The 22,776-nt window shown below is 41.2% G+C and overlaps 2 protein-coding genes and 1 pseudogene across 2 annotated transcripts in view; 2 read left to right on the plus strand and 1 right to left on the minus strand.

Moving 5' to 3' along the window:
• Nucleotides 1–20,874, plus strand: part of Tmtc3 (Transmembrane O-mannosyltransferase targeting cadherins 3) — a 705,524-nt gene extending 684,650 nt beyond the window's left edge. Inside the window, exons 9-12 of the mRNA XM_065224254.1 lie at nucleotides 9,086–9,838; nucleotides 11,625–11,811; nucleotides 11,876–12,156; nucleotides 19,191–20,874. Of these exons, the coding sequence (XP_065080326.1) occupies nucleotides 9,086–9,838; nucleotides 11,625–11,811; nucleotides 11,876–12,156; nucleotides 19,191–20,105 (2,136 nt within the window). The 3' untranslated portion in view covers nucleotides 20,106–20,874. The remainder of the gene's footprint in view (nucleotides 1–9,085; nucleotides 9,839–11,624; nucleotides 11,812–11,875; nucleotides 12,157–19,190) is intronic.
• Nucleotides 15,113–18,464, minus strand: LOC135703099 (uncharacterized; annotated as a pseudogene).
• A 1,047-nt stretch (nucleotides 20,875–21,921) lies between the features above and the next one.
• The window catches only part of LOC135703192 (LIRP-like), a 152,606-nt gene continuing 151,751 nt past the window's right edge, over nucleotides 21,922–22,776 (plus strand). The window contains exon 1 of the mRNA XM_065224317.1: nucleotides 21,922–21,933. The gene's annotated coding sequence lies outside the window, so the exon portion shown is untranslated. The remainder of the gene's footprint in view (nucleotides 21,934–22,776) is intronic.

The following is a 22,776-nucleotide window of genomic DNA, read 5'->3' on the forward strand; positions in this document are numbered from 1 at the left end:
AGTGTGAGGAACAGAATTTATGTGCCTGTTTGTCCATATTCGGAACCACACGCTCCCAACGACCACACAAAATGCTCTCCAGAGTTGTAATCTTGTAACCAAACTTGGAAGCAGGGGTGCAAGTGATTTTGATCGATTCTCTTCATCAACTTTCTCTGTGAAACAGTAATTTAGTACGCCTACAATTCAAAAACGGAAAGAGTTAAGATATTAAAAGAATTAAAAGAATTAAATGCTCTTCAAATTAGTTCCGTCCACTAGCGGTCCTAGCCCCTAGGCACAGACCCTTCTACTGTTTTAATCTGCTGAGATCCTGCTAATCGGAGCAGCTAGAGTGTGTTTAGTTTTTTTTTTTTTTTTTTTTTTAGGTTTTCGCTGCAATGTGACGAAGGAACGGCGAGAGAGCTATTTTAACACCGGTTGAAGGTTGGGGAGAGTGGAAATGCCAACTCCCCGTCTTTAACATCTCGTGAATAGAGGGCAGGCTGTTCTCCCCACTCATCCTCCTGATGGATGGCCTGTTTTTGGCCGACTGCATGATCTTGTTGTTGGAAGGAGAATCTCACCCAAACCGTTTGTGGCAATGGCAGGTTGAGAACAATTAGAGGTTATTAAACTTGACTACCGACAGTTGTCATCATATCATCATCATCATTATCTGATACTTCGTAGCCTTGGCTAGACAATTATGATGATGCTATCAAACGAGTTTTAAGGTGAATTGTCATTCCTAGTTGAACACTCAGTCGGTTAACAACGTCCCGGTCTCAGTCGCGCGGCATCTAGTTTTTTTCGGTGTTTTTTCCGCCCGAGCGGTTTTTTCACCCCCCATTGGGTGCCCCAAGTGACCAGTGTGCAACAGAGGAAGTGGAATTCCATGGGCCGAGCCCCTTGGAGTTGCCATCCAGCTTTAATCCACCCCGGTAATCCATCCGGTCGTCAAGCCATTTTTTCCATCATCGTGCCGACCCACCAACACCAATCATCACCACCAGCAGCAGCAAACGGACCATCTAGCTGCAACGGCTGATAGGTTGTTTACAACCGGCATAAGTATTAGACAATACATTTTGCAAGTCCATTGCCTCCCTATTGTAGTTTAATTTTGCCTCGTGGCGCGTGACTCTGTCTCTCACCCCTGGTAGGGGAGTATGGGTCATAGTGAGACAACTTTTTGCAAGTAGATATAAGTTTTTTTTTTTTTTGTTTCGATTTTTTTTTTTCTTTTTGATTTGTTCGTACGTCGGGCAAAAAATTTAATTACTAGTAATTAAAATTAATTAATTAGTGAAGGTTTTATTTTTTTTCCTTCTTAAGTGGTTGCGCACCGCTTTTGCGCAACACTTATGGCATCTTCCGATGCCTACGTTACGCGAACCAGATACTATGAACCGTCTTCGAAAGGACCATGGGTTGTCTTTTTTCGGCCCAAAAATAAACCTTTGAAAACTCTCGACATAACGAGAGATTTGCTGCGTAAGTATCCGGGAATCTTGGTACACAAAGAAAGATTCAACAAACTGCGTGTAGAAGCACCGACTTATGATGTGGCAAATAAAATTGCTGATCACGAGTTGTTTAGTGTTGAGTACAACATCTACATCCCTTCTCGAGATGTGGAGATAGAAGGCGTGGTCTCCGACGCGAGTCTGACTGTCGAGGACTTGAAACATGCCTCGGGAACTTTTAAAAACTCGACATTCGCTACCGCGCTAGTGAAGATACTGGATGTAAGGCAACTGCATTCAGCATCTTTGCTAGACGGTAAAAAAGTTTATAAACATTCAGACTCGTTCCGGGTGACTTTCGCAGGTTCAGTTCTCCCAAACTTTGTTAAAATTGATGGTGCTTTTTTTCCGGTGCGACTGTTTGTACAGAGGGTATATAATTGTACCAACTGCAAAAGGCTGGGACACTCGGCCAGCCATTGCGGCAACAAAACTCGTTGTGGCAAATGTGGTGAAAACCACAAAGAGGATTTTTGCCACAAAGAATCAGTAAAATGCGCTTACTGTGGCGAGAATCCTCACCCCTTGCAGGAGTGCCCGATGTACAAACAGCACTCCGATAAAGTGCAGCGTTCAATCTCTGGACGCTCCAAGCAGACATATGCTCAAATGTTGAAGGCTGCATCAGCCGTCCAAGATGCAAACCAATTTTCGGTTTTGTCAGTTGAAGAATCGGACTCTGACTCATCCGATGAAGGTGATTCTACGGTGGTACACGCACCTTCAAAAATAGACGGTTCCTCAAAAAGAAAATGCCCCTCCCCGAAAGTGCGCCGTAAGAAAACTAAAGTCACCTCCAGACGATTGCCAAATTCCCAGGGTAATGGGGATGAAAAAACAAAACCGAAGGCTCCTGTTGATCCAATCCCTGGATGCAGCAAGAATTTTCCGCCATTGCCCAACAAAGATAAAAAAAATAAAAAAGCTGCTCCTCAAACTTCTCAAAAGAAACCCAAGTCCGAACGAGGTTTGCTAGCTTTTTCGGACATTGTGGAATTCATATTAAACATGTTCAACATACAAGACCCTCTAAGAAGCTTAGTTTCTGCCTTGCTTCCAACGTTAGAATCATATCTTAAGCAATTGACTGTTTCATGGCCCCTCCTTGCATCAATCATATCTTTCGATGGATAATTCGTCGAACGAGGTTGAAGATATGATCACTGTGCTACAGTGGAACTGTCGTAGTCTAGTGCCTAAACTAGACTCGTTCAAATTTTTACTTCACAATTCTGATTGTGATATATTTGCTCTCTGTGAAACATGGCTTTCTTCCGATAAAGAACTCAACTTCCACGATTTTAACATTATTCGCCTGGATAGAGACGATTCTTATGGAGGAGTACTTTTAGGGATCAAAAAGTGCTACCCTTTCTACAAAATTTCCCTTCCTGCTCTATCCGGCGTCGAAATCGTTGCTTGCCAAATAAATGTGAAGAACAAAGATCTTTGCATAGCTTCAGTATACGTTCCACCAAGAACCTCCATTAGCCGTAGTCAACTCTGGAATCTAGTTTCGATTCTTCCATCCCCAGTATTAATTCTGGGTGATATGAACTCCCATGGTACTGGGTGGGGCGATCTATATGACGACAATAGAGCGGCTATTTTTTACGATTTATGTGACGATTTCAATTTGACTATTTTGAACACTGGTGAAGCGACACGTATAGCAAAACCTCCGGCTCGAGAAAGCCGACTCGACCTATCTTTGTGTTCAAGATCGCTATCATTGGATTGTCAGTGGAAGGTTATCAATGATCCCCATGGTAGCGATCATTTGCCAATCATCATTTCAATAAAGTGTGGCCCTCACTCTGCAGAACCATCTCGGGTTCCATTTGATCTTACAAGGAACATCGACTGGCAGAAATATGCAACGGCGGTGACAATCGGTGTCGAATCAATAGATGCGCTTCCACCATTGGAAGAATATCGATTCCTAGCCGATTTGATTTACAAAAGCTCACTGGAAGCACAAAAAAGAAAAGTTCCAAGTGCACCCTTTAAAAGGAGACCAGCCACACCTGGTTGGGACGAAGAATGCACAAAATTGTATGTAGAAAAATCTGATGCTTTCAAAGCTTTTCGTAGACACAAAACCTCCACTTACTTCGAGGAATATTCAAAGCTTGAGACAAAGCTGAAACAATTAATCAAAGCAAAAAAACGCGGTTATTGGCGCAATTTCGTCGAGGGACTCTCACGAGAAACCTCAATGAACACCTTGTGGAGGGTGGCTCGCAACATGCGTAACCGCTCATCTTTCAATGAGAGTGAAGAATACTCCAACCGATGGATATTCGATTTCGCTAAAAAGGTCTGTCCGGACTCAGTTCCAGCACAAAATATTCTGCGAGAAGCGTCTCCTAGCGGCGGCTCTCTGGATAGACCATTCTCAATGCTGGATTTCTCTATGGCTCTTCTTTCATCGAACAACTCCTCACCGGGAAGCGATATGATTAAATTCAATCTTCTGAAAAATCTCCCAGATATCGCTAAAAGACGCTTGCTAGATTTATTCAATTCCTTGCTAGAAAACAACATTGTACCGCCTGAATGGAGACAGGTCAAAGTAATAGCCATTAAAAAACCTGGCAAATCAGCGTCTGACCATAACTCATACCGTCCGATTGCTATGCTTTCGTGCATTAGGAAATTGTTGGAGAAAATGATCCTTCGGAGACTCGATCACTGGGTCGAATCAAATAACTTGCTATCAAATACACAGTTTGGGTTCCGCAAGAGCAAAGGAACAAACGATTGTCTAGCGCTGCTTTCCACAGATATTCAACTGGCCTTTGCACACAAGGAGCAATTGGCTTCAGTATTCTTGGACATTAAGGGGGCTTTTGATTCAGTTTCCATTGAAATTCTGTCAGACAATCTGCACAGATGTGGACTTTCTGGAATTTTAAATAATTTCTTGTACAATTTGTTGTCAGAAAAGCAAATGAACTTTTCCCTTGGACAACTGACAACTTCCAGAATTAGCTACATGGGCCTGCCCCAAGGCTCATGTCTCAGCCCTCTTCTTTATAACTTTTATGTCAAAGATATCGACAACTGTTTGGCAGAACAATGCACGCTAAGACAACTTGCAGATGACGGTGTGGTTTCCGTAAGAGGTCCACATGCCGTGGACTTGCAAGGACCATTGCAAAATTCCTTAGATAACTTGTCTTCTTGGGCTATGAATCTAGGGATCGAATTCTCGCCGCAGAAAACTGAACTGGTAGTGTTTACTCGAAAGCGGTACCCAGCCCAAATGCAGCTTAATCTTTTGGGCAGAAACATTACCCAATCATTGTCTTTCAAGTACCTTGGGGTCTGGTTTGATTCAAAGTGCACTTGGAATGCCCATATTACGTATTTGAAGCAAAAATGTCAGCAGAGGATCAACTTTCTCCGTTCAATTTGCGGCACATGGTGGGGTTCTCATCCGGGAGACCTCATAACGCTTTATAAAACAACTATTCTCTCTGTTCTAGAGTACGGCTCTTTCTGCTTTCTCTCGGCAAGAAAATGTCACCTAATAAAATTGGAACGAATTCAATATCGTTGTCTGCGTATTGCTCTAGGCTGTATGCACTCAACGCATAACATGAGTCTCGAGGTTCTGGCAGGAGTAACACCCCTCCAGAACCGTTTCTGGGAGCTCTCTCTCAGAATACTAATCAAATGCGGAGTGACAAACACACTTATAATTGCTAATTTTGAAGAAATTCTTGGGCTGAACACACAATCTCGATTTATGAGAATCTACCACCACTACATATCATCAGATATGTGTCTTCCTTGTTATACTCCAGACCGTGTTCACTTCACCAATCGCAGTTCCTCAATTGAATATGATCTGACCATGAAACAAGCAACTCATGGGATTCCCGATCAACTTCGACCTATTATTATCCCACGTATTTTTACTGAAAAGTACCAACAAGTCAATTGCATGAAAAGATATTTTACAGACGGGTCCCGTCTCAATGGATCCACTGGCTTCGGTGTCTTCAATGAAAACTCTAGCGCCTTCCGCAAACTTCAGGAACCTTGTTCCGTTTTTGTTGCTGAGCTGGCAGCAATCAACTTCGCATTGGGGATGATTTCCAACATGCCCGCAGACCATTACTTCATCTTCTCGGATAGTCTCAGTTCCATTGAGGCTATTCGGTCGATGAAACCAAGTAGGCACTCATCTTATTTCCTTTCAAAGGTAAGGGAGCAGATGTGTGTGCTGGTCGAAAGATCATATATGATTACCTTTGTATGGGTCCCCTCACATTGCTCAATCCCAGGCAATGAGAAGGCGGACTCTCTCGCAAAGGTGGGCGCGCAGGAAGGCGAATTGTATGACAGGCAAATTTCACACGATGAATTTTACCATTTAGTGCGTCAGAGTACCTTTTCGAGTTGGCAAACCGATTGGGACACTGGAAATCTTGGACGGTGGTTACATTCAATTATTCCTAATGTTTCTTCGAGAGCGTGGTTTAAAGGCTTGGGCTTAAGTCGTGACTTCATTCGCGTGATGAGTAGACTTATGTCCAACCACTACTCGCTAGATGCTCATCTCAATAGAATAAACCTCGTGGACAGCAACATCTGTCGGTGTGGAAACGGTTACGATGACATCGAACACGCAGTTTGGCAATGTACGGATAATGACGCCGCCAGAGAGCGACTTTTGAATACCCTCGAGGCCCAAGGAAGACAACCCTATGTTCCTATCAGAGACGTGTTGGCAACCCGTGATCTCTGCTATATGCAGTCCGTTTATGTTTTTCTTCAAATGTCTAGTATAAGAATTTAATTCCTTTTGTATTTTGTCTCTCTTTATTAGTTTTTGTTTGTCTTGTCCCCCCGTCTCGATGAGTCTCATCGTCGCCCACTGGTCACCCACCATAGCCGGTCGAACTCCGGACGAAGCTAGAACAGCACTACCGTTCATACTGGCGACAACGCTCTGATGAGACAACGAAACCCTACCCCAAGCTCCTCCCCTGATCCTATCCTTCGAAAATGTACCCTTCTAACCTCGAGTAAGCCGCGAGTAATCGGCCCAACTCCTACTAGACATAGAATTAAGGAAATTTTGTTACACACAGTGAACAATGAATTATCGGCTCCGTAAAGCTAACGCGATTGAGCCTTCCAAATAAACGAACTAGATAAAAAAAAAAAAAGGTGAATTGTAGGTCAATTTTTGGGAAAACTATGAAGAAATTCTGAAAAAAAAAATTAATGGAATTTGACCAGAAATTTCAAGAGAATTCCGAAGGGGATTTGAAGTGAATTGAATGTTTCCGTTGTGGTTTAAAACTCGCGACAATTCATGTTAGCATAATTGATCACCGTTCATCTTACGCATAAGATAATGTATTTAAATTTAACGTAATGGTTAAGAATTGACAGAATTTTCCCTACATAACTATATAGGGTTGATCAATGTTGATCTATTTTGCTGTGATCAATGTGCAGTAAATTCGACATCGACTACAATAGGAACTGATACTATTTCGTCACACATTTTTTGTTGATTTGTATCTCAGTATAATACACAAAAACGTCAGGCATGTTGTGGGATAAAAAAAATAGTCAAAAAAACGTTGATTTTTTTCCAGTAGATCCATCGTTGATTTTAAATTATGTCTCTGAAGCAGAGAAGTGAGTGAAGGTTGCATTTTATAATAAAGCAAGAGGCAGTTGTTTTCCCTATCAGAAGACGGTACTTTCAATATTGAACAAAATGTTGGTTCATATGTCAGCAAAGTAGGGGAGGAAGGGGTATAACGATCGATTTTGTGTACATAATTTCCGTCGTTCATACTAGTTACCGTCTCTCCTTCGACATCGCTGGTTGTCAAGGTGATCGATCCCCTGCGTTTACTCAACAGATGGTGCTAATGTTTTAGCGACGATGTTTTACAGTGAGAAATATTCAATGGATTATGTCTGTTTGTCTGTGGAATTAGTCTCCTTTGGAATTATCCGTAGTTCCTCGCAGCTCTTCTCAGACCCTCGCCCTATCTCTGACCCCAGGGCCGGAATGACTTTGATGCCAGGATGCGATAGATGCTTGGTGAGAGTAGGAAGTTGACGCGACTGGATCAGAGAGAACGAGGGCTCCCATGATGCCTTGTTGCGAGCGTTCCGGGGTCATGCCATCTGTCAGTTGTTGTCTTATCGAAGACCTGGACGCTGAAACTTGTTTTTTTGTTTATTTTTTAATTTTTAATCTACCACATGTTTATTATTGGTCTCTTCATTTCTTTTGTTACTCTACGTGATTATCAATTCATTCAATTTAACTAATTACAATTGAATGCTTACTATCAATATTATTCTTCTTCTTATTCTTTTTCTTCTTCTTCTTCTTCTTCTTTCACATAATCGCTGCCCGAACGCCTAGTATAAAATTCCACCCATTCATAAGTTACTTGATAATGAATTTCCAAACACCCCATCCAAGCAGACCCAACTTTCACCGGTCAGATTTATTTTTTGAAACCACTCAGCAAAAAATAAACTAAAGAGCAAAGGAAAAATTCCTCACCACCTGGTTCATTCTTTTCATCAATAAAGAGACTGAGAGTGGAATCTCCACAAATTGGATGGCTGGTTGGCAAAGCCAACTGGAGGTGTTATGTGTGTATGTATGTATGTACGTATGTATGACCGAACCGACTGGTCAACCGACAGTTGCCTGCTTCCGGGGGCGGCATGGTCGAATCTGGTCTCAGGTGCAAAAAACTTTAGAATACTTCTATCAAACCCCTCCCCTCCCATCCCACCCACCTCAGCATCTGACTTTTACCCCATCAAACAACTATCTCGGAAGATAGTTGCGAAAAGTTGGTGCCTTTTTGACGTTACAACTTTTGCGGGACTTAATTTTTGCTGCAGGCATGGTTGTTCTTTTTTCTTTATCTAGCTTATTTTTTGCCCATTCGAGCATTCGCAGCTTCGGCACTAGGCAGGTGGGAAAAGAATTTCGTTCCCGTGGCCAAGTAAGGGAACTGACTTTCCGAGGGGGGTTTTTTGGGGTTTTGTTTCAAAACATTGCCGCTTTAAGCGAACGGTTCTCTGGTTAATTTGATTTGAGAACCGCGGGAGGGGGGCTTCCGGAGGGTATATCGTGGGAAAAGTTGTTGCGATAAGAGAGAGAGAGAGAGAGAGAAAGAGCGAAAAGTGAACTGAAAAGAACCTAGCGGGGGGATGTTGCGTATCAGTTTCCCAGCTGGGATGATCCCCTGGAGGTGTAAACTTCAATGAGTGTTTGGGAAAAAGTTTCTTCGCTCTATGCTTCGAGGTGAATTACTGGCTAAATGGGTGTTCTAATTTTCGGATCAGCCAAGCGAGGGTTTAATCGGCTAAGTTTTCAGCTGTGGATAATTGAAGGGAGGGAAACATTGTGAGCCCGTCAGAGTCATTAAAACTGGGAAGGAACTTTAGGGAACTGAAATCGAATCAACGATAAACCAATCTTCTTGAACAAACGTAATTCCTATCGGATATTTCGTTATCTGCAGAAACTTGCCTGATGTAACTAAATACGTTTTCGTTTTCTCTCATTCCAGGGTCTCGCCTTCATGATTCTGCCCTTCCTGCCGGCATCGAATCTGTTCTTCCCGGTGGGCTTCGTTATTGCCGAGCGCGTTCTCTACATGCCCTCGATGGGATTCTGCATCCTGGTGGCCTACGGATTCCAGCTCCTATCGGAACGATGGAATCGAAAAATGACCTGGTGCTGCCTGGGATTTCTGCTGCTAAGCCACTCAGTCAAAACCTACAACCGCAATGCCGACTGGGAGTCGGAGTATACGATCTTCATGTCCGGACTGAAGGTAAACCAGCGAAATGCGAAGCTGTTCAACAACGTCGGACATGCTCTGGAGAGTGAAGGAAAATTCGAAGAAGCCCTGCAGTTCTTCCATAAAGCCGTAAGCGTTCAGGAGGATGACGTTGGGGCACACATAAACGTCGGACGGACGTACAATCACCTTAAAATGTTCAAGGAAGCTGAGCAGGCCTATCTGAAAGCGAAGTCTCTGCTTCCGAAGGCAAAACCGGGAGAATCGTACCAGGCGCGGATAGCGCCGAACCATCTGAACGTGTTCCTCAATTTGGCGAATCTGATCTCGAAGAATGCGACCCGGTTGGAGGAAGCGGATTTGCTGTACCGGCAGGCGATCAGTATGCGCTCGGATTACACCCAAGCGTACATCAATCGGGGTGATATCCTTATTAAGCTGAATCGGACGAAGGAAGCGCAGGAGGTGTACGAGCGGGCCCTGCTCTACGATAGCACCAATCCGGATATTTACTACAATGTGAGTGTTGCATGACTGTCAATTTTTTGTCATATCAAATTCGTGTTAATAGGCACATTATGTTAAGGAAAATGCTTCTCCAGAAGAACGTTCAATCTGATGGAGACGCTCGGTTGTGCACTCATGCTCCGTAGAGCTAAGGATGCTCTATTCGATTCCAAGCAATTACACTGTGTGTCATGTTTTTTACACGGTAAAAATTTGTCGGGCTTCTGGATGGCGATACCTCTCACTTGTCTCCAATCATCCGGAACAACGTTGAGCTCCAGGAATCGATTGAACAACTTTAACAATCGCCTCTTTGTGATGTCTGGGAGGTTCTTGAGCAAATTGAACTTGATTCGATCCATTCCCGGAGCCTAGTTATTGCATGAAAGAAGAGCAATTGACAATTCTACCATCGAAAACGGGGAGTCCATGTCATCGTTTTCCAGCGGCGGATCGCGAGTGTTGCATCGAACCAGAACCGAATCGGGCAAACCTTACGTGCGAAGTCGAAAATCCACTTGCTAGAGTACTCCTTGTAAATGCCAATTGGCCTGACTGATTGAATCATTAGATCGAATACCAAGCAACAAATATATCAAGTTGATACAGAATTCATCTACACTAAATACAAACATAATCGATTGCTTGGTAGAATCAGCCATCCCAACAATGAACTGCAAATTCCCTAAAAACGCATTTTCTCTTCTAAAAGGCAGTTCCTCTCCTCAGGAGTGAAACGAGTTTACATCAATCGAAAGACGTGTCAAAATGTCATCCTCCCACGATGGCATGCTTGGGACCAAGGAACGTGCATATTCTCAATTCCCATTCACTGGTACAGCGCGAGGCGGCCCGTTGCTCTTTTCTATCACCGAACCATCGCCTGGTTCAACCTTAAAGGACCGAGAAGTTCATTAACTGTCTGGGTCCAGTGAGTGGCTGTTGGTGGCATAAGTTGACCCTTGGAAAAAGGGCGACCGGGCACAATAGATGAAAGTGAAAAAAAAAACGATGAGACAATACCACGAAGGTCTGGGATGGCCTTGGCCCACGCCCTCTTGTAGTGTCCTACTAACTGGGGAACGATAAATAACCTCGCCTCGGACGGTCAGCATCATCATCATCATTGTTGTCGTCGTCGTCGTCGTCGTCGGCGGCGGCGTCGTGTCCACCCATCTCAACGACAACGACCGGATGCTGGTTGTCGTTGACATTCTTTGAGATTTTTTTCAGCATTATACTCCAGTCAAAAAAATATAACAAGAGCACACAGCGAAAACAACGCCCGAGCGCGCTTCATTTTATGCAAATTTAAACAAATACAACAGCGATTATTGTCTTTTCCAGCGAACGATGCCGTCTGGTGGTCCTGCTGATGGGAGTAAATTGGTTTTTTCTCTCTTTGCAAAAGTTCTATTTTTTTGGTTTGTCGTTACATAATCTACCGAACGAAGGGAACGAGGGGGAAGCTCATTTTTCACTTTCGATCATTTTCTCACGATTTAGTATTCATCACGTCGTGTTTTTCCGCCCATTCACTTTCCATTTCGGTTGAGAAAAGGAAACTAACAAGATTTTCTTTTGTCACAGCGGGATTTCGCATTCGAGGCGAACTTCTTTGAAATTTTGGTCACTATGGACGATTTGACCCACTGTGTCAGCAGGCACAGGATTCCGAGAAAACGGTTCTATTTTCGGTATCAAAATCACGTACCCGCATCATTTCTAATCGCTCCATGGGCCGTTGCTTAGTTAACTGATGCTTTTCTTTTTTGCGTTCTGTTTCTTTACTCCACAGCTGGGGGTGGTTTTTCTGGAACAAGGCAAAGCTTCCCAAGCGCTGGCCTACCTCGACAAAGCGCTGGAGTTTGATCCGGAGCACGAGCAGGCCCTGCTCAATTCGGCCATACTACTGCAGGAGCTCGGGCGACCGGAGCTTAGGAAAATTGCCCGCGAGCGGTTGCTCAAGCTGTTGGCCAAAGATGGTAAATTGCTTCTAAAGACTTTGGAGGCGAGATAAATTCTAACCTGATTTTCAAACAATTACAGAATCTAACGAGCGGGTCCACTTCAACCTGGGAATGCTGGCGATGGACGATCGCAATACGGACGAAGCGGAGAACTGGTTCCGGCGGGCGGTCCATCTCAAGCAGGACTTTAGAAGTGCGCTGTTCAATTTGGCCCTGCTACTGGCCGACGACCATCGGCCACTGGAGGCGGCACCATTCCTCAACCAGCTCGTCAAGTACCATCCGGATCACATCAAGGGCTTGATCCTGCTGGGCGATATCTACATCAACAACATTAAGGATCTGGATGCGGCGGAAAATGTGAGTAAATTATCGATTATCTACTCCTGTACGCAAGGCCGATGTATTCAGAAGATTGCGGTTTAAAAACAAAGGATCAAGGGGACCAGAGTAACGTTCAGTGATTTTCATCGTATATAAATTGAACGCTCGCATGAAGTTTTGTTATCAATATATTTCAAACACAGCACATATAACTTGCAAGGCCACTAAGCTTACTCGAATTCGAACAATTCTTTCTTTTCCTTATAATTAGATACCTGCCATATTCGCCGTGAACTTCTTAGTTGCCACACATTGCATATACTTAGGCGCAGTGTTTGGAAAAGCTCAAAAACTCAAAACTGATGTGTGAGTTTATTCGCCCATGAGTTTTGCTTTGCAAAATTCTATAGCGCAAAAATTACGGATGAGTTTTCAAGTTCAAAAATCCATTGCTTTTTTATAACAATGGTAATAACATTTTGCCCGAATTTGCTGGATGTCCTTGACTAACCCGCTGTTTCGTCGAAGTCGTTGCTAAGAAAATTTCCCAGTATTTTTCGATTGGTCGAAATTCCGGGCCATTCGGAGGATTCATTAGTTTGGGGACAAAACCGATCTTGTTGGCAGCATACCACTCCAGAACCACCTTGAAGTGGTGGCAGCTGGCCAAATCCGGCCAAAAGATGACCTTGCCCCTATGCTTGCGGATGAACGGTAATACACGCTTTTTCATGCATTCTTCGATGTAAACTTGGGATGTCATCGTCGAGAATCCCAATCGATGTACTGGATTTAAGTAGTACAACCAACCGGTGGAAACTAACGATTTTAAATTGGCTCACTACTTGACAAGTCTATTTGTCCCAAGCAAATCGATTAACGTACCCCTTTCTAGTCAAAAATCTAGTACTTGATTCGCTATGAAAGTTTGACAGATAAAATGAAGGGTTAGTGGATTTTCTTATGTTTCGAGGGGTGAATCGATTAGCTTGGGACCGAAGATAGTACCAGAGCTGAGCAAAAAAGTTGAGCACGTTTCTTTGGGACCTACTAGTCTTAGAGTTGCCTCTATGGTACAACCATAGAGGTAACTCTAAGACCAGAAGGTCCCGAAATAACGTGCTCAACTTTTTGGCTCAGCTCTGGTATCTCTTCGGTCCCAAGCTAATCGATTCACTCCTCGAAACATAGGTAAAACCAATAACCCCTCATTTTATCTGTCAAACTTTCATAGCGAATCAAAACAAACATTGCGTAGTACTAGAATTTCGACTAGAATAGGGTACGTTGATCGTTTGCTTTGGACCAATAGGCTAGTCAAGTGGTGAGCCAATTTAAAATAGTTAGTTTCGTATTGATTGTTGGTACAACTGTCAGACGATGATGTTACTCAAAATGCAAAACGATGATGTTACGCTCAAAGTAGCAAATCCAGCGATAGTGAGTAATGGGACTGGTATGCGAGTACTTTTGCGCTCGCACATGAGTCTCATCTGATTAAATTCCACCTATCCTAGGGAAAGACTATTGTTATGAAAGTATTCATGTTGCCAACGATAACATTATGATGCACTGAAACTATTTTGACCGTAAGTACTGGATATTATGACTAAATGTAGCTGGAAAACAGCAAATTATACAAATATCTCTAATCGTCATTTTCTCAATATGACGATTTTACAAATGGGACTAAATAATATGCGAGTATCGGCAGTAAACCACTTCGAAAAGATCTGAATCACTTAAGAACAGTTTGAAATCACTTCGCAAAGTACTGCATAACTTCAGAAAAGATCGGAACCACTTTGTAAGTACCAAATCACATTGGAAAGTACTGAGTCGCTTTAACCCAGTTTGAAATCACCCACTCAGCACTTTCAATTTCTTCAGAAAAGCTCGGAATCACTTCGGATAGCATTTGATCACTTCAGAACATTTCGGATTCACTTTGGCAACTACTGAATAATTCAAGTTTGTTTGTATAACTTCCGCAATGTCTGAATCACTTAATAAGCGGTTGAAAAAAAGTGAACCACCGGTTAAAATTAATAGTTGTTAAAATGACAATATGGCAACACTTTAAACTAAATAAGATTGTAGCATTTGATTGAACTTAAAGAAAGAAGTGTTAGGAGTGAGCATACTCACATATTTGATCGTTTTGAACTACTTTTTAGAATATACCAACATTCTATATCAAAGCGTTTTGGAGTTATGAATCATTTAAAAAAAAACTGTGTTTTACCACTTATAACCCGTGCTGCACTATTTCATCAATGTCACGTGACAACTGACTATAGTCGCTATATTAATAGATAATATATTCATATTATCAACCATTCCATAGCAAAACGACATAGTGGTTCTCAGAAGTTTATAACAATTGGTAGTTTTGTTCCTTATCGAAAAATATTAGACCCGTTTTTTGTTTTTTTTTTTTCTCATTAGGGTAACCATTTCCATGTTAGGGTGGTCCAAAAAATCGATTTTTTCTTATTTTTTCCAAATTGACATTTTTCTTAAATCATTACTTTTGAACCACTGGGTCGATTTGAATGCTCAAAATATCAAATGAAAGGTTATTAAAAATACTTTTAGGACAATATAAAAAAAAAAGTTTGAGAAATTGGAGTTTTGTATAGAAGAACTTTGATTGTATTGTTTTTTTATGGTTTGTCCTTGTCTGTTCTTGTCGTGTCCTGGCGTGACACGTTTTTATATTTTTCTTTGGAAATTTAGGCTTTTCTACACAACATATAAAAAAATCAGCAATGTATTTTTCTTCGATTTTGAGTTATGATTTTTAGAAATTATCATGTATATTGAAATTTTGCTCATCACTCCAATACGCCTAGATTACCCTGCGTCTCCATTGATACATATCGAATGTAACATGGTTACATTAAATACTTATTTCAATTTCTAATCCTAGACTAGCTGATTTTGACGCACTGAATGTGAAATTGGCAGAATCCTGATGAATGCGGGCGTCTTAGTAGAATACCTGTATAAAGAGAGAGAGAGAGAAAGATTAGTAATTTCCATTTAATTCCACTACCTTATTTGCTTGTCCTTGACAGATACGCGTATTTTGTCTACAATGTGCAGACTTCTTCAGTGTCTTATACTAATACTCAACTGCATTAGTACAAGATACTGAAGAAGTTTGCACATTTTAGACGCAATACGCGTATCTATCAAGGATAACCCAACAAACAATTTGTGCTGATTAAGATCTGAATAAGCTATTTTTTAGCTGAAGAAGCATATTTTTGCCTCTTATTCCGCTTCCAATGTATGTTGGGAAGCAAATAAGGTAGTGGAATTAAATGGAAATTGGCAGGTTTTACGTGTCAAATACATACAATCCTACCTCTTCTTGTTTCTGACAAGTACAAACTATCATAATAGCATCCAATGATTCCATAATTCCGAAAAACATTTTTTTATAGTGAAGTGAGTGGAAGTAACCCTGCTTATGATACAGTTTCTGTTTTGTCGCTCGTCGTTTGATGACGATATTGCAATGGTCGTCATAGTCGCCCAAATGTATAATATGAATAATTTTCATAATTTCCAATCAGAATAAAAATAAATAGGGGAAATGGCTTTAATGTTGGCGTACGGATCTAAGATTGGGCCCATCGCTAAATTTTTTATCAATTTTATCTATATGAACGCGTCATTGGGACGGTCCTTATGGATATTTTTTGTCGCTATTGAAAATTTAGTCGATTGCTGATTTTATGTATGGACCCAAATTAGGGGCACTTAGGCCGACATTACATCCATTTCCCATATGTAGTTTTAAGATAATGCGCAGAGCTGGCATACGCCGCAGCGCAGACCGAGAGAAACAAATCCTCACACAGCACAGTGAGCTTGTTCCGTTTTTTTTTCTCTTCTCTTTCACTACATACGCTCCCATGAGATTTACTCGCTCAAAGAATTTCTGCAGCTTACACTTTGTGAAGGAGTTGGAGTGTACCACACTACACTCTGCCCCACTCATTGTGTAGATGGATCGTACACTGTACGTTAAGGTAGCCATTGTTCAACAGCTCATTGGCCAGCGTTAACGCTGTTTGATTAGTCAGACGTGCATAGCGGCCTAAATCAATTGAATCACGAATATCACTTATAAGGGATCATGCATACATTTATATTACGCTCTAAGGGGAGGGTGGGTGGAGCCATTTGTGATAAGCAATGCATAAGGGAAACAACGTGGCAAATGGGAGAGGGTGTTAATTTAGGTCGTTTAATTTAATCGTTTCTGAGGAATCGTCAAAAATGTACTACGTAAAAAGCGATTTGTAAACCACGCAAAAAATCCGCGTTTAAAGCTACGTGAAAACATGTTCCAGTGTAAAAAAAACCATCATAAAACAAAACGCATGAACATGAAGATCAAAAACTCCATGAGTATATGATCCGAAAAAAAACCAAGAAGTCTTTTATTTTTTTATAGGAAAATTCTCTGTTAAACGAATAACATTCATAGCCAAACAATATCAATTCCAACTGTCTGTGATTTGAAGAAATCCAAAGGTGAGAAGTGGACTTTGCCAGGACATAGAAGCTGTGCAAAATTTCGGTATGGCTATAACCAATTCGTAACGTCTAAGTTTTCACCGTACGTATCTGATGCAATCGATGATAGTTAAAATCATAATAAAACAATTCGTGTGTGTTCTTAAAGCTAACCAAAAAATCATACGTGGTAATGCTCTACGGCAGAGAAGCTATGCCATTAGCGCGAAGAATTTTTAGTCCACTGACATTAGCGCATAACAGGACAGTTTTTCGATTCAATCATTCATCACATTCAGCTCCCGTCAAAATTTTCGTAATGCAAGGTTGAAATTGTATTAGTGACGAAATGCTACAAGGGTTCACATATGTCACCATCGCTTTTCAACAAGTATAGTCTTGATTGCCGTTAAAATCAGACAAAACAGATTTTTGACAAGAGTTAGAAAATCCATCCCATACATCAATAATGAACAGAATATTCTCATAAAATATAACAGCTTACAGTTGAAATGAAAAATTAAAAAAATCTTGATCAGTGTGTTTCAAACAACGGTTAGGGTTTTTAATTCACGTCAATGTGGCAGAATATGCCTTAATGAAATATTGATACTTTTCTATGTCTAGCTTATAATCAATAGGTGAAATTACTTACGATAGCTTCCTCTTTTTGATCCAGCGTTAGGACGGGGGATCAAATTCATTCAATCGCAAATCCATATACAGCGCACCGTAGAACGCAGGGTTATCAAACCACATTGGTTGTCGCTTCAGTAGTGCTCCCAGCAATTGTTTTGCAAGGGTGTCTTCAATGTCTTCAAGCTCTAAGCAACACTCTTTCCAGTATAGGAAAAATGTTCCACAAGTCAACGCTTCTTCCTGAATCCTTTTTGTCAAAATGATAAGTGGCTTTGCAGCAGTAACAAACTGTTGAACTCGTTTCCAATAATTGGTGTTATATTGCTTTTTTAGATCTTGTGCCAACAAATCATTAATACATTCTTGTTGTTGATAGAGGCAATCCACCATCAAATATGAAGAGCCCCACCGGGTTTCTCCATCGAGGAATGGTAACGTTTTCGTCTTATCCAGCTTGAATGAGTTTACGTATGGTTGTGCTCTCAAAGTTTTCACAAGTTGTCTTGTCTTTTTAAGACATTTGGACAACGATTCCCTCTTCAATACGTCATGTACCGATAGTTGTACTGTATGTGCTGCACATCTGATTCCTATGAGTTTCGCTCGTTCAATAATAGGCAATTCGTCGTCATTCGGTTCTTGCAGTTCAAAATCATCTTCCCAAAGTAATTCAGATTTCGATAAATCAGCCTCAGCATTTTCTCTACATTAAATAAACATACAAATATTCATTAAAGTTATTGAATTTTTGTTTTGTTTTTAATACCAAAATAATTAAGTTACTTACTGGTCAGAGAGATCCGGCTCAACTTCAATCGCATCGTCCGTATCGATATCGGATTTGGTTTCATCACTTTCATTTTCTTCGATACTATAAATTTCACTAGCTTCTTGGCGGTTCCGAGTAAGCGTAGCATATTTTTGCCGTTGTCCGTGGTGACGCTGTATATTTGTGGAATTTCGAGGACGAATACGGCCAGTGTTTTCAAGATCTCCCCCATAATATTTTCAGCCGTATTTCTTTCCACTGTTTCACACATATCGAGTGTACGAACGACAATCTTTCCGTTTTTGATTTCGATTGGGTGAAGGATGCTATATGTACGATGTTATGTATCCATTGCGATCGATCGGGATGGTAATTTGAGTCTTTTTTTTTTAAATCACATCATCCGGTAATGAATCGACAGAAGCACTTCCACTGGTGTCCAAACCAAGTTCCTTCGCTTTCTCTGAATGCTTCAAGATGATGTGCCTCAGATTTAAATTTGATTCGCATTTGAAAGTTTTGTCGCCATCACCGCACAACACACAATAAACAGAACTTTTTCCATTTCATCTTCGAAAATCCACTTCTTTTTAAAAAAAAAACTCAACACATCAATATCCAGCGATCTTTTCTCCGTCATTTTTACTTTCAATATTGTTAGCAATGCACACAGCGCAGCTATTTATGCTATGGATTCTCACGCCAAGTGTCTCTTTGAGCAGCTCAATGTGTTGTTGACGTTTTCACTCACTGTGAAGTTTTCTCTTGGTGCTGTCTTTCGCACTCACTTTGTTTTTGCTCCTACTCTACGCGCAGGTCTCCTGTAAAAATGTATTGCCAAAATGCTGATTTTGGCAAGGGGTAAAGTAAGCACACTAAGCACAGAGTGTGAGTAAATGACAGCCCTGAATGTGCAGAGCAAGTGTTGATTTTGATTAAGACTGATTTTGTTTAATGCTACCAGGAATCCAATTGTTTACAATCACTAAAATGTTATTCTCGGCATTAGAAACCAAGAAACCCCGTCGATCAATTTGCACCCGTTCAGCGGTTCTTAAGCTTGTTATTAAGATTGTAATCACCTTCCAATAATAACAATTCTCTTCTCTTTTCCCTCCCCCCACAATAGTGCTACAAACGCATCCTCCAGCTGGACCCGATCAACATCCAAGGCCTGCACAATCTGTGCGTGGTGTACGTCGAGCGTGGCAAACTAGCCCAAGCCCAAGCCTGCCTATCGCATGCCCACCAGCTGGCACCGGGCGAGGACTACATTCTGCGCCATCTGCAAATCGTACAGACACGAATCAACCGGCTCCGGGGGACACCCGGTCCCAGCCGGGAGAAGGAAATTGCCTTTGCCGACTATGACCCCCGGGAGTTTGGCGGTAGTCCATCGTCGTCATCGTCGTCATTGTCAAGCGGCGTTGACTTCCAGCAGCTAATTAACAGCAACAGTGTAAATAGTAACGTTAATGATGCGGGGGTGGCCGACGAGGCCGAGAGTACTAGCAGCAGCAGTAGTAGTAGTGGGGACACCAGCAGCAGCAGTAGTAGTAATAATGATAACCATAATAATCTGAAAACATCATTACCTCATGCGAAGGGCGCGAACGATGACGCCACAGCAGCAACAGCAGCAGCATCAGATAGCAGTAGCAAAGCCAACGACGGCCCTAGCAGCATAGACAACAGTGATCCTATTTTTATCGAATCGGAAGACCCAATGTCGGCGACGGCATCGGCAGTGCCAGCTCGCAGCAGCAACAGCGAGGACCCACTGGTGGCCAACGAAAGTCACCAGCAGGAACGGCAAAGTGCGCCCAGATTAGGCCACAGCAGCAGTAGTAGCAGTAGCGATAGTGGTAACAGTAGAAGTAGTCCCCATTCCCATCAAAATCATAACCACCAACAGCAGCAGCAGCAACAGCGGAGAAGGAGAAGAAGTCCCTCACACCATCACCACGTGGATGATGGTAGCAGCAACAGCCCCCAGCAGCTAGTTGGGAAGGACTTGGATGATCCATCGTCCGGGATGTCATAGCATCAAATTCTTAATTACAAGTTAGACTGTTTCAAAATTAATTAGGAACTGAAAACTGTGGACTGAACAAAAACACTGGCTGCAGCTGCATGCAGGCAGCACTGATACAGTAATGATGATGGTTGGTTGCTTGATGTTAAACAGGACGAAATGAGCGAACGAGAGTTGTATGTGTGCGTGTGTCGGGGGATGGCGATAGGAGTTTGTACTTAGGGCTAGTTGAGGAAAGTTTTCCCATTATAGCTGGTGGTGGATGACCAGATGAGAAACAAATATTAGGCGGAGCGAAGCACCAAGCAGCACATAAAATGCACTGTGAAATGATTGGGAATGAGGAGGATTTTTTACATCTGTTGGATTTTTGATTTGCTGAAATGGAAGAGAAGTTTTAGACTTTTATTGTAGCCCAATCCACGAAAAATTCCAGTTTAATGGAGACGCATGGTGGTTCCTAACCAAAACAATGGCGGAGCAGATTATACACGAATCCCTCGAAGAGCGTGGTGGGTTCATTCAATATAACCTTCTTAGAAAGACGCTCATTCTTGCAAATGGTAATGGTTCTCGAAATCGACCTGTGAACTACAAAAATAACATTTACCTGAATTGCAAAATAGATGAAGGTTGAACAAAAGCAAACCATCCTATAAATGATAAGCTTCCCTTCTTTAAAACATGCACTGTTCACTTTTACACTATTTTACCAAATTATCTGAGCGATCAGCTCAAGTTTAATGGAAGGGGAAATCGTCATTTATTGGGTATTTTCTCTTCTATTAATCATGGGAATTCTTTTAAATACGGTGATTGAAATTTGCATTTAAGTCTTTGTGATTTTAAAATGTACACTTCGAACTTTGGAAAACTTGTGAGTTATAGAATTTGAAAAATTGATGGCACATCACAATCTAATCTTTTAACTAGATTTTTCCTTTTTTTATAGATGTTCTTTCGAAAAATTAAGATGAGAAATTAGAATTTCATATTTTCCAGCGAATTTACCTTCTTTTAAACGTGAACAGTGCTTAAATGAAAAATATCAATACAATTTACCGTAAACCGCCATTATTCTGCGCAGTTAGAAAAACGTAATTTCAACTATGTGTTGAAAAAGTTTTGAAGCTACTAGCGATAAACTATTTATACCGAAAAGCAGTGTTACTGAAATTGCATCTGTTGCATAACCTTGCTAAAAACATAAATTCTTCGATATATCTTGGCACCGAATTCCACGCATTTAAAAAGCGGGAGTCCTAATTCAGGGCAAAAAATTGCCTAATTCCGTGCACTTTTTAAATCTCTTTGTGTGTTTTTACCAGGGTTGAAAAAATCACCAGCATTCACTATGAAATGAATGTTTCATCCATAGTGAACTTTGATGAATTTCAGTGATTTTTTTTTTCAGCTCTGGTTTTTACTATCGGAATCCAGTGGCACATCTAAAGGGATATAGGATAACGGGAGGGAAGGTTTAGGGTAACTGGATGCGAGACTATAGGGCAACGATTTATTTTTTATTTATGCTTTTTTTTTGTCATGACAAAATTATGTTGAAAGAACATTTCATTCATTATAGGGCGCAGCACTGCTTCGAAATGTGGGACCCATTTCCATTATAGATGTCAAAAACAATTAATACAAACAGCTTACAGCCAAAATTCTTGCATCAAATGCTTTGCTCACGAGTTAAATTACGAATACTGTACAATAAATTGTACACGGCTATCACAAGCAGTGTCTGTTTTTATCATTTACCATCACACGCAAGGAGTAGCGCTTCAACCCAGTGTAGATAAATTGCGTTTGTTTTGAAAATCCACACTGTTACGTAGGAGCGAAATGAACAAATGAGTTCATTATACATCAACGAGTACGCTCTTGTTGATATTCTCTAGTGCTTGATTATCCAACCCAAAATTGTCAAAATCAGCAAAATAATCAAATTCATTTTGGGCAAAAGATTTTGAATATTGTCGACTCCAGAGCCTAAAACCGGGATTGTATCATCACTTCAACTTGAGACAATAATTTGCCATCGGTTTGTGTGTAAAAACTAACACGACACGTCCTGCAGCGCTATATTTGAGTAAAATGAAAATAATCATTTTGCATTTGATCCTCAAAATCATCCCCACCAAGATGAAGACGAATATTAATATTGACAACAACGGAGGCGATAATGAACATCCAGCCACGAATGAAGATAAACAAATCAGTGCCAACATTTTAAAGGGGCGTAATTGCGTTTGTAAACAATGGCTTTAGCCGTCAATTTTTCGCGAATAAAATCTCACCCCTCCAAAATAACAATGCCAGCTGGTAGAAGAAAAATTGCTCTACCTGTTGGTGTCATTATTTTTCATGAGTGATGACTAAGCTGAAATGATGACTACGATACTCAGAGGTTGCCTTGATCAAGAGAATGTTGTTATGTCAAAATTCAGGTTCATGCAGGTAGTTGGTCTATCTGTTAAGGTTGTCTTCATTTTCAGCTATGTTGAGTATAGAAGGAATGATTTTTATCAGCACTGGTCACAAGATTGATTTAAGGACGTTCTATCGTGGTGCAATAGTATGCTCTTTAATTTCTGTTGAAAACAATTTTAAAAGAAGATCATCAACTACTAAAGATCACAGAAGGGAAGAAAGAACACCCCCTTGAGGACAGCCT

The sequence above is a fragment of the Ochlerotatus camptorhynchus genome, unplaced genomic scaffold, assembly GCF_037179485.1.
Source record: "Ochlerotatus camptorhynchus isolate MF236.1 unplaced genomic scaffold, CSIRO-AGI_Acam_v1.1 ptg000209l, whole genome shotgun sequence".
NCBI lineage: Eukaryota > Metazoa > Arthropoda > Insecta > Diptera > Culicidae > Ochlerotatus > Ochlerotatus camptorhynchus.